At 35.2% G+C, this 12,247-nt stretch overlaps 1 protein-coding gene across 1 annotated transcript; it reads right to left on the bottom strand.

The window, feature by feature from the left end:
* Positions 1–1,799: 1,799 nt before the first annotated feature.
* LOC134846829 (ileal sodium/bile acid cotransporter-like) lies at positions 1,800–10,333 on the bottom strand. The gene is made up of 6 exons (XM_063864225.1): positions 10,042–10,333; positions 9,249–9,541; positions 8,826–8,997; positions 8,272–8,499; positions 7,799–7,954; positions 1,800–2,238 (listed from the first exon to the last, which is right to left on the bottom strand). Exons 1-6 carry the CDS (start codon positions 10,331–10,333, stop codon positions 1,874–1,876), a joined length of 1,506 nt encoding a protein of 501 aa, XP_063720295.1. The 3' UTR covers positions 1,800–1,873.
* Positions 10,334–12,247: the final 1,914 nt, after the last annotated feature.

Genomic DNA, 12,247 nt, shown 5'->3' with positions numbered 1-12,247 from the left:
TTCTTGCATTTCCCACAGATGTTTTTCGATAACAATGTTCCACAAATGGGACGTTTTCCAACTTTAGATTCTAGGCTGTTTTTTGAAAAAAAGAAAACGTTTTTACAAAGAGGTACTGAAAATTTGAAAACTACGGCCTGCATCTACAACTTACAATAAATTGTACTCAATGACGGTTTGTTACAATGATAATTGATTTTATATCATCATTTACCAAGCACCGAACTCGAACGGACGCGGAAAGCCTTACAGTTTTTTAGAAAGCGCCGAATGAGAACGTTTATTCAATTTATCTTTGTTGACAATTGTCAGTGAAATTATTTATAGTAATTTTCATTTTCCAAGACAAAAATCGTAAAAAAAAAAGCAAAAGGGAAAAAGTCAAGAAGCAAAATTGTCAAAAATACAAAAAACAATTAATACAAAGTAATTAGCATTTGCTTCTTAGGTGAGTCAATCACTAAAATAGTCTTGTAAACCTTTGAATTCTCAATGTTGATAAAGAAATTTAGTATCGATGGGTCAGTCAGACTTTGCAAACGTATTGAAGAGATTCTGACTCCGGCAGACTTGTTAACGGGCTGCCATAATTGAGGCCCGGCCCGATATAATTCAAGTCGAGCCCGTTGGCGGCCCGATAAACAGGGAATTTATTAAATATCGGCCCGTTGGGGCCCGTTGCTGCTTTTTTGGTAAAAAACAAAAACAAACAGTCTTCTTCCACAAATGCAAAGATTTCGTGCTTCGTGTCACGTCGAATTTGTTTCTGCAGTGAATCGGCAGTGAACGTAGTAGTCATGTCGTTTAGCACACTGCAAGCTGTACAGTGCGCACTGAAACATAACATTGGTTAGTCAATAAAAGTAAGGCCCGTTGGGGCCCGTTGACAAAAGTGAAAACCTCGTTGACAAGTATGGACACTGGTTGATGCAGTTTTTAGCTTGCTTCTCTTAATCGTACTTTACTTGCTAAACATTTGTTTTGTTTTCTTCACTCAAAGATTTTTCTTATTCAATTTTAGAGTTGAAACCATTAAAGTAACCGGTTGTGTGGTCATATCTTACCATTTCTGCTAATAGTTTGAGTATCTCTTATACACGTAATCCGCAAACTGAACAAATCTTTTATTTTCGCCTAACTTAGTTGTTATAAATTCTTCAAATTTCGATGATTTTTTGAAATTTTGTTTTTTTGGAACTTGAACGGAGTAGTTTGATGTACAGTTTTATAAATAAGGATGCTTTAATGATAAGCGGCTGAACGAGAGTTTTCATGTTTTTGGCTTAAAATTTCAATAATTACTAAAAAATTGGGATGAACTTGCTTAACTTTTTTTCTTACTGCATCGTAAGGTTCTAAGAAAACTAATTTTTTGTCAAAATTGAGGCATAATTATTTACAAGAGTAAGCAGAGCGTAAGGGGTTAAATGTTGTTTCATCCCATTAAATGGTAGGGAAATCGCCCTTTCGGCTTGTTATCATGAAAAGCGTTTCTAATATCTTCACTGTCCTTTTGTTAGAATTCTGGATCAGTGGAAAAATCATCTCTATCCAGGGAAGAGTGTGAGCCGAATTTTGACAGGGATAAAATTGCTGCTTGAAAAGCGTTGAAAAAAAAATCGCATTTTTTTATGGAAGATTTCGAACAAAAAAACTATTCGCATGTCGTTCCACAAGTCTTTTCCTTTCATTTCGACCCAGATTCCCTGATATTTTTCTTTGATCGGAAACATGATTGGAGAACCATCCCAGAACTTTACTTTTCTCGTTTCTTCTAAGCTAACTTCATTAAAAAAAAACAATGTTACAGTTCTGATAATTGGTTGTCAAATAAATATAACAAGAAAAAAGCGAAGAATCAAGAAGATTGGTTTCAGTTTTTCTCCAGTTCAATGATGGCTTCTTTGTCCTCTTGACCTGTCGGACATTTCTGAACAGTGGGATTTCTGCGAATCGGTAGGCTAATCGATGCCGAAACAGAAGTTAAGCGTCTTCGTATACTTTGCCCGAGTCCCTCAAAACGTCTCCGTTGCGACAACTGCTCCTGTTTATTTTGGTCGCACACCTCTTGGTACCACGTGTTGTATCTTCGGAGAGCAAAATGTATGAGGCATATAACAAAAACCGACAATATGGTTGTGAAGGCTACACAGACCGGAATGATGGCGTTTAGATCAGACTGGGGTGGTTTGAAAACAGCTCCTATCATTACGATCACTATTAAGGAGTTCTGCATTCCTAAAACACAAATCAACTTTATTGACTCACAAGACTCATAACTATACCTCACAATCAATGTTTATTTTGTTCAAAAACTGATAACCGAAGATCGCAAGAGTTGGGAACAAACTGTTTTTCCTGGTCAGGCGATTTGGTTAAGACCAATTTTACAATACAAAAGCGAAGCAGCGCTTTAGCATAACTTGCGATACAAAACTTTATGCTGGTATTCAGGTGTAGAAAAACTGGACCATAAAACGATATCTCATATTTTCAAAAATAACTTTCAAATTTCATGAGTAGGCCTTATCCAGCCATTCTCTAACAAACTTATGATTCATTAGAGCTCGATCATGAGCAAAAACAGAATCAAATCGGATTTTTTCTCAAATTTTTGCTAACAGGCACAATCATAACTTCAAACGATTTGATTATGGCGAGTGAAAAATTTTTTTAAAAAATTGAAAGAAAAAATAATAACCAAAATAATTGTCCTAAAATTGCATATTAAAACAGTTTATAAGCTTACCAAACGTTTTTGAGACTCGACCCACAAGCAAAGCGGAGCTTCGCATCAATTGTGATACAAAAATGAATGACTATGATTAAAAGCATATGAAAAGACAAATCAAAAATTGAATAAGAAACGTTTAAAAATAGTTTTTTTTTAGCCAAAAAGTTATAAGAATTGCGAAAGGAAAAACATTCCTGGAGCAAATAGCCTGCATCATTAGAATTCTTAAGAAAAGCTCAATGGTAAAAAGACTTCGAATCTTTCAGCGGGATCTAAGCCGACAAAAGTTAGATAACACGAAAGTCTAAAATAATCGAGCATTTTTAGTTTCCACAAAAACAGGTCCCGACTGCAATCAAACTTCTGGGATTTGACGTCTCAAGCATGAGTGTTACCACTGCGCCATATGGACAGACCGCTCCTTAAATTTATGAAGAAAACAACTTTTACAATAAATTTTTATTGATTAGCATGAAAAAATCAAATTATAGCAAAAAACAGGCAAATCAAAAAGTGGCCCTACAATGGAATAAACTGAAACGTTTTATTTTTATTTGAGTTTTAAAAAGCCTGAATTTTAAGCGAATTTGACGCTGAGGCAACTAGGCCTATAAAGAAATCCAGACAAACGGAAGTCCGACAAAGATTTTTTGACGCGAGGACAATTTTCCGCTTACAAAACAAAACAGCTCCTGGCCGGATTCAAACCATTGAACTTTGTATTTATAGAACGTAAGTAATTTATCGGAAGCGTAATTAATTAATCATTACAGGAATAGATTAAAACATTTAATAGATCAACTGATAGGCTGCAAAAAAAGGCCTGCTATTTTCGAACCCTGAGCTTTTTCGTTCCTGCACCGATCACGAAACACCACAAAAATAGCATGACTAACTAGTCGACAGAAAATGAGATGAAAACATTTAAAAAAACATAAATTTAATTAGAGGCAAGGCGAAAACTCTAGCGAGAACACGACAAAAAGCTGCTTTATAAAGTGAATTAAGAAAAGATAGAAATAAGCCTCAGCTACGTATGGGCTTCAGACCTTTAGATCACGAATGCTTAAGAAACGGCTAAAACTAATTTTGCAAGTAATCGTTTCGAATACAACAAACTAAAGGCATCCACACTAATTTTGCATGTAACAAATTGGAAAGCATAAAGCCACATTATGTATATATTATGCATTTCAGCGAGATATATTGAGTTATAAAAATGCTGAAATCAAGTTTTTATCATTATGTCGTTTGAAACAAATAACTTTTTTGGTTCATTTGATGCTTATTGATATTCGAAGGTAAAAGCACATGCTACCAATAAGCCGTAAAGGTGCTCCAAAAGTAGCAACAATATTTGCGACTTAGGTTAAGAAAAGAAAGAATGGGCGTAGTATAACACTTACACTCACTGAAGATCGCTAGTGTCAAAAACCAAAGAAAAAAAAGCCACTCAAAAGTTTTATACAATTATTGCGAATGAAATTGAAATTGGGAAAACAAGTCTTGAAGCTTTATTAACAGCGTCAACTTAACTTTTAGGCAAAATTCACTGGGACAGAGACCCGTTGAGACTAAAAAAAACATTGATCATAAAATAAAACTAACTAAAAAGTGGTGAAATTCGAAGCGTTCAATTTACTAACTCAAAATATGTAACTCTCAAAAAATAATTCTGCCCTTCAAACGATGCAAATTTGAGGCAGTTAAAGCAATATAGCATAACTCGAAACCAATTAAGCCGAAGTCATCTTCCGAGCAAAAAAAGCCAATAAAATCGGAGCTGGTAATTTTATAAATTATGGTAATAAACAGTACTGACATTCGCTTCTAATTAACTAAATTTTAAGTCAAGCAAAAATCCAGTTAGTATCAAGCAAAAACTTTAAGTCAAGCAAAAATCCACTATAAACCTTAGAATCAACAGGTTCGTTTTTGAAAAAAAAAAAGAATAATTTTCCATAAAACCGGCAAAACTTCAAAAATTAGAAATTTTCTAAGGCCATACCGTTTTCAAACCACATAGCATAGCCGTTTGCTCCGTTAAGATTCGCATAAACGATTTTTTTCTTTTGGTTAAATCATTAATCTTCGGTTTGGCAGGGTAGTTTATGAGAAAAGTCAAAAAGTTCTAGAAATTAACCTAAATGTCAAAAATGGACTTGTTTGACGCCACATCTTTTTTCTACCAAATTTGAAAAGCGGAGATTTCAGCAACTCGTTCTTTCGATTGGCACCTTTATCTCACATTTGCGAAATTGATATTTGAAAAAATGAAAAAATTAGAACAAATAGGCAAAAAATCCCCCTACTGAGACTTTCGAAGGCCGCAGAAAGTGAGGTAAAATGAAAAGAGACTAGCAAAATATACAAACACATAGACGAGCAGCCGGTTTTTCTTTTGGTACCTTTTTTTAAAAATTGGCATAGTAGTTTCTGAGAAAAAAATCTTCCACAGTTTTCCACAGCCTCGCGATAAAAACAACTGAACAACAAAACCCATAAATTTTAATTATACCTGTTTTTTTTTCAAACTGGATCTAACACTAGCCAAAAAAAATCAGCAAGATATGCCAATAAATTGGTTACGCTTAAATAAACTTAAATATGAATAAATTGAAATATACCAAAAGTGCCTCCAAATGAGCACTTTAAATTGCGACTTAGGCTACAAAAAAAATTCTTTTGACTAGTCATCTGAGGCAGTTTATCTTCACATACTTTTTCTCATAAGTTTTGACTAGTTCAACTGTAATTTAATTCAGGGCAGCTTATCTTCAAGAGATAATACCAACCTACAAGCCAGTTAGTTCAGTAGAGAGAACCGTTTTCAGCCCCTGCCTAAGAAAATTCTACGTAATTTTTCGTGTTCTGTCTATCTGGGCCGGGAAACGTTGTCTCAACCTAAGGCAACGAGTAGCAAGCACGATGAGTCTCGAACAACCAATTTTCAAACTGACCTTTCTGCACCATGCTACTCAGCAGAAATCTAAGATTCCAGGTCAAATTTTTTCGAGGGGGTGGTTTCATTAATTTTTCCAAAAAAAACAAGTTCAAATAAACGTTGAATTTAAAAAAATACACAAAATAACCACAAAGTAACAAGTCATCAATTTTTGAAATCTTATGCAATAAATATTTATAGAAAAGTTAAACGCCGGTTTTTGAAGCCGAATCGCTTGACGATTTCATCTACGCCAGCAGAGGAGGAAGCTCATTGTCAGTAACACCCATGATGCTAGGAGATTCATGTTTTGGCTCGAGTTTGGCTTCAGATGACTCTAGTTCAGCAGGCAGCCTGGAAATGGGACAGAGACGTCTCTTCTGCTCCCTAGGAAGGTCAACTTTTGGATAAGGTTCCGGGTCAGATTCCGGAGAGGGCGTTTTTGTTTTCTTCTGGTTGAATGATCGCAAGGTCTTCTAAGTTTGGAAAAGAAGCTGGATTTTGATGGTCGTTTCGACATTCTGGGATCAATGTCAAGGGTTTTTTAGGACAAAATGGAGTGCACTAAGAGTTTGAATGAAGTTTTTGATTTTTGGTTGAAGTTGCGCGTTGCTTAAATACAAAATTTGTGCTTAAATACAAAATGCAATAGTTTTCCACAGCCTCGCGATAAAAACAACTGAACAACAAAACCCATAAATTTTAATTATACCTGTTTTTTTTTTCAAACTGGATCTAACACTAGCCAAAAAAAATCAGCAAGATATGCCAATAAATTGGTTACGCTTAAATAAACTTAAATATGAATAAATTGAAATATACCAAAAGTGCCTCCAAATGAGCACTTTAAATTGCGACTTAGGCTACAAAAAAAATTCTTCGTAATAATACACTACGCTTCGATCCTTTAAAAAAGTTTGCCATGATTTCTGATTTTCATAGATTTGTCTCGCAATTTTGAGAAAAATATGCTACTTAAAACTCTTGCCAATGATCAATAAGCATCGAAACATAACTTACCCAGCGGTAAGCCAGCCGAAAATACTTGAGCAGAAATCAGTTGAGCTGAAAAAATTGCTATCACAGAAATCCTTGAGCTATCAAATATTTTGAAATTCAAATTTAAAATCCCGTAAAAACACACACACGCAAAGCAGAAACAAACGCCATCAAACGAAGCAATATTCGTTATCAAACGAAGCAATAATCGACATAGCATTGGCCAATTTTCGTACCGACTAAAGCAAAAAATACTTGCGAAAAAAAAATAAATAGAGGGGAATTAAGTAGGAAACTTAGAACCAACCTAGAAACAATTTTAAGCTCAGAGGCGAAGCTGCGATTTGCAAGCATTGGCGGCAAAACGATAAAAAAGCTCTAGAAAGTGAAATAAGTAAAGGTAGAAATAATAAGCCTCGAGTTAGTAAAACTTTGAGCCGAGTCGGATTCGAACTTGCAACCTCGAGATTAGGAGTCTCACCTCCTTCCCTCTTAGCCTCACGGGCTCGTAACAATCAGCAAACACTAGCACAAAAAAATCAGAGAACAGATGCTATAAAATGCTTAGCACTTTTATGAGAGAGTTAGGTTGGGAAAAAAGTAGAGCCATAATAATACACTACGCGCGATAGTGTAAATAGAAAAGATATTTAAAACGCAGATATGCTCAAAATGTAACTTTTGTTGAGGAAATCACACAGTTGGCCAAATGATTTTTTAAACAACTTCGAAAAAGTCCGACTAGATAATGCTTGCTAATCGGAAGGGTTAAGAGTTATTTCACTCTCCGTTGTTTTGAAAAATCCTACCCCCTTTAGAGAGCTTTTTATTATGTCGATTATTCATAGGCGCTACGCTGGAACTTTATCTTATGGTGTCGGAGATTCATTATTAGGAATCAGACTCCAAGAACTTGCTGAGGTCACAATTAAAAGTGCCCTCATGACAGATGGAACAAAGGACAAAAATAGCCAATCAGATTACCGTCCTCAATAAAATGCAAGAATAAATGCAAGAGTCAACCGCAGCTCTGGACGATTTAAAGGATTTCGAGATTTTGATTGGCTGGAAATTTTCTGCAAGTTGGACCTTCTGTCACGAGTAGTCACATCCAAACTCACCCACTTCGATGGCGATGGTTTTGACCTGGGAGCAGCGGAGTCGCATCAGCACAGAGGCGAATGTTCCGAGAGAGAACCCAGAGAGTGGAAGAAGGATAGCTCCCAGGAGGTCTTTGCCAGTCAGTAATTGAAACACGTACCACGTCTTGTACGCAACTAAAAAAACGTTGTCGATATCTAACTGTTAACTTTGAAAAATCGGAATTCAATTTTTGCTTAAAAAGCATATCAGCATGCATTTTGTTAATCCAAGTTGGCAAAAAACAACGAAAAAATACGCTTATTATTTTTAAACATGAGGCAAAATCTGCGAGAATATCTATTTTCTTCTGAAAAACAGAAGATGATCGCGTAACTTTTATAGTTTTTAAACAATTTTCTCAGTTTTTGTAGTTGATGACTTTGTGACATTTCATGGAATACTTTGAACTATCATCAAGATCAAGTTACAAAAGGAGGAAGACTCGAGTTACCTAATCCGACCAGCAACACAACAAGCAGCAAGACGAATAGTTGAACAAACTTCTTAATCTTCAGCGTCACTTTCTGTGCCTTTGCTATCAATGCCATCCCAATACAGACAGGCACCACGATAAGCACAAGACCAGTCGCCAAAGTTTTGTAAGATATATCGGAGGGTGTGAAGCTGGGGTCAGAGGTCAAAAACCGGCTGTAGATGAGTAAGTTCAGAGGCATCGTCCCTAAAAAAACGATTTTTTTCTCTTTTCCTCTAAAAATAACCAATTTTGAACAAATGTTGACAAAACTATCTAAGTATGATGTATAAATACTTGGCAAGCTCACAGTCGCCTTGCTTCGAGTTCGATCCATTAATTGCTGTTGTTTTCTTAGAAGTTCCGGACCACAAAAAACAAGTTTGACCATGCATTCTGAGTTCTGAATGAAATTTGACATGTAATCAATTCTATTTATTATACTGTTAAACTCTCCATTTTGCGAGGAGAGCTGAAAAATTAGAAAACCACTCCAATATAAAATTTGTGTGAGAGAAAGAAAGCGTTGTAACCTGCAGCGAGGGCGGTGCTGAAGAAAGACATTGAGATAGAGAGAGGCACCTCCCCCTCGACCAAGAAGGTGGCAGAGTTGCTGGCCCCTCCCCCCGGTGCACAGGCCATCAAGAGGACGCCCAGGGCCACATCTGGCTCAAAGTGCAGCATCTTCGCTATTCCTAGACCACACTAATAAAGAGAAAACAAAGTTAAATCTGCAACCTAAGGTGTCATTTGTTAGAAAAATAGAAATCCCCCAAAAACTCGATCATCTAACCAATCATAATATTACATGAACTGATATTAACCACATCTGCTTTTTATTTGAGATATCTGATTATACGTTAAAAAAACGAATCCAATCAAAGTTTCTCCACGTGTTAAGTGTGGTCGAAAACAAAAACTTTTTTACGGAACTTGACATTAAATTTTGAACTAACAGGTGGCAGAAGAACAAATTGACAGAGTGCTGCTGCAATCAGAGGTTTCGGTCTCAGAGTGATGAACCTGAGATCCTTCAAAGATATGTCGGTTCCAAACAAGAAATTGAGAGTCACAAGAACTGACGTCGCCACACCAGGAGCCACCGCATATACCCAGTTTTGTTCCAGAATTATGGTGATATTGATTTCCAGGAAATCGTTCGAACTATCGGAGAAGATATCTGCGACGTTCAAACTAGAATCATTTGCTGATGCGTTGTTGAATTGGGTGCAGCGAATCACTTCGTAGCCTGTATTTGTGAAAAAAAACGATAAAATTTGCCCGCTCGTTTATGTAAAGGTTAAAACAGCAAAAATTTAAATTTGGGCATGACATATAGCAGAATGTGATCTTTTTGTAGAAGCACTCTTAAGGTATCAAACAAGAAATGTTTGAAAAATTTTTTGCAACAACCTTTTTGTACTGACTATGCCATAATATCAGTGAAATATGAAAGCTAAATCTATTATGAAGTTAGTAGTCTCCAAAAACGAAAACTAAATTCTAACTTTTGAACATTCTCCACATCGTCATAAACCGACATATAAGAAACAGTAATCCACGTTTTGAACCCGTCAAATGCGAAAAAGCTTTCTTGATTGACCTTCTTCCAAGCTTATAATATTGTGGTCATGATTAAAAGTTTAAAATTTTCACGTGCTTAACGGCGTTGCTCTTGTTAGGGGTAAATTGTTAGGCACTATGACAGATCGTTTGAAACAGGCCGAAATATTCGATCATGCGTTTTACCAATTCTTTCTGCAGTCAATTCGAAGACAGCTGCAGTCTCGTTCTGGAGAGATTCTTTCGTCAAAGTTAGAAACTTATTTTTCCCCTCGGCAGCGCACAGAACTTCCTCTAACACACCACTTGTAGCTCTGATGACAAAATCCATAGAGTGGCCCAGGTAAACTGAACTTGTGTTCGGTTTTGCCGGATTAATAAACTCAACGGACAATGAAGAACTATTCGCACTTGAACCTTTCGCTGTCTCGCAGAAACAGGAAACTGTTAACAGAGTGACTAAAACTGTGAGAGGCATTACTGTATCATGAAAAATTCGGTTGATCTAACTTTTAATTTTGTTTTTACAAAAAAAAACAATTGATTTGACACAAAGCGACTATTCAAAGGGATCAAAAAATCACAAATAAAAATAAATTAGGTGAACCGATTGAACCGTGATCCAAAATATTATTCAAAAGCTTTTTGTTCAATCTGACGCATCATCAAACCGGAAACTAAAATTTCTCTGAACAATAACAATAACGGAAACTATAACGATATCTCATAACAACAATGCTATCGAAATGCGAAACATTTCGCACCGATGAAATTTGATTGAGCAATTCACCATGAATAACCATAAATATCACCATCATTGTTTTTTCCCGATTTCCCTCGAGAGACAAACAAACAGCTAAAAAGTATGATCAAACCGGTAAAATTCAAGTTTTGATAGAAACTAGCTTAGAAGTTGATTCATAATATTGACTTCAAAACACAAAACAGTTGGCCTCATTGTCTACCTTATATCATTGTTTTTATTAACTAGTAAATATCAAATTATTGCCACAGAGGCGAAATGGAGCTTCGCACCACTTGCAATGCAGTACTAGTTTTAAAGAACACTGAACCAAAGAAGCATAAAAAGAATTTTTTATTTAACAAATCAGCAAAAAAATTAGAAGTAAATTACAAATTTGCCTGCAATGCTATTAGCTACTCACAAAACAATCGATGATTCCTTTAAAAAGCCTGAAAACCTTTATTTTCCATCTTTTCAGTTAATGAAGCCGAAAACTATTGCCTATCTTCACAACGAGTACCGTTAGAAACAGTACAGGGTAAAAAGAATCAAACCATAAATAAAAACATTTGTTGACAAAAAATTCAATCAAAACATTATTTAAGCTAATCGCGCAAAAACTCGTGAACTCAATTTTATGCACCAAAATATTATCGATAACAGCAGCCGTTAGCTCAATGAATAGCTAAAAATGCTGACTAAAATAACCATTGTGAAACTAATCCAAAAAGACAAAAAAAGCCAAATAAAGCTTTTAGCAAGAAAAACAAAAAAGAAACAAAATCGAATCAAGGCTCGTTAAATTACAAATGAAAGGATTAAGTCAACTTTGCCGAAAACAAATATTTAGTCATTAAAACTTTTTAGCTGTAAATTTTGAAATTCTAAGATTTTTATCTTTTTGTGTTTATGGAAAGAGTAGTGGCGTAGAACGTTTGTTTCACTTCAAACAAAGCAAAAATGACGCAATTTAATATAGCCAATACGACATATACAAAATTGGGTCCCAAATCCATCTACGCTAAACAAACTTTTTCAGCGAAAAAAAATACATATTCTACTCAATGTTAGTTAATTTATGAATTAATGGAGTAACTATAAAAAAAAGATTTTATTAACTTACAGCACAAGAAAATTTTGTTATATGGCAACTAAACCCACATAACAAAAAAGACAAGCAAACGGCCGCCATTTTGTTCGAAAAGGAACATTTATACTTTAAAGAAAAAACTAAAGCCAAGTATACTGGAGTATTCAAGAGACTTGCATCAATTCTTTAATAAGCCATCAGATGATTCGAATTGGGAAAGAAATGATAGAATCCTTCAGAAGATATATTTGCAGATGATTAAACCAATATAAAAAAGGTGGCAAAATCTGCTAAGCAAACAGTAGGCATGAAATACGGCAATTTGCTGGTAGATAGTAACTTTAATGAAGAAGTCATAAACGCAATTTTAATGAAGAAATTTAAAGCCCTGGAAAAGAGCTATTGAACTCAAGCAGACCAAAAACAAACAAACATTCGCAATTTCTTATAATTTATGGTTTGAAAAACGATAGTATCTAATCCTCTTCAATAACTTTTTTTTCGTTCTTGATTAAAGAAAATATTTGTAGATTATGTTTTCTCAGAAACGTTTAAAA

This window comes from Symsagittifera roscoffensis, chromosome 5, assembly GCF_963678635.1.
Source record: "Symsagittifera roscoffensis chromosome 5, txSymRosc1.1, whole genome shotgun sequence".
Lineage (NCBI taxonomy): Eukaryota > Metazoa > Xenacoelomorpha > Acoela > Convolutidae > Symsagittifera > Symsagittifera roscoffensis.
The sequence above is the reverse complement of the archived record's forward strand: the minus strand, read 5'-3'. Positions and strand labels throughout refer to the sequence as shown.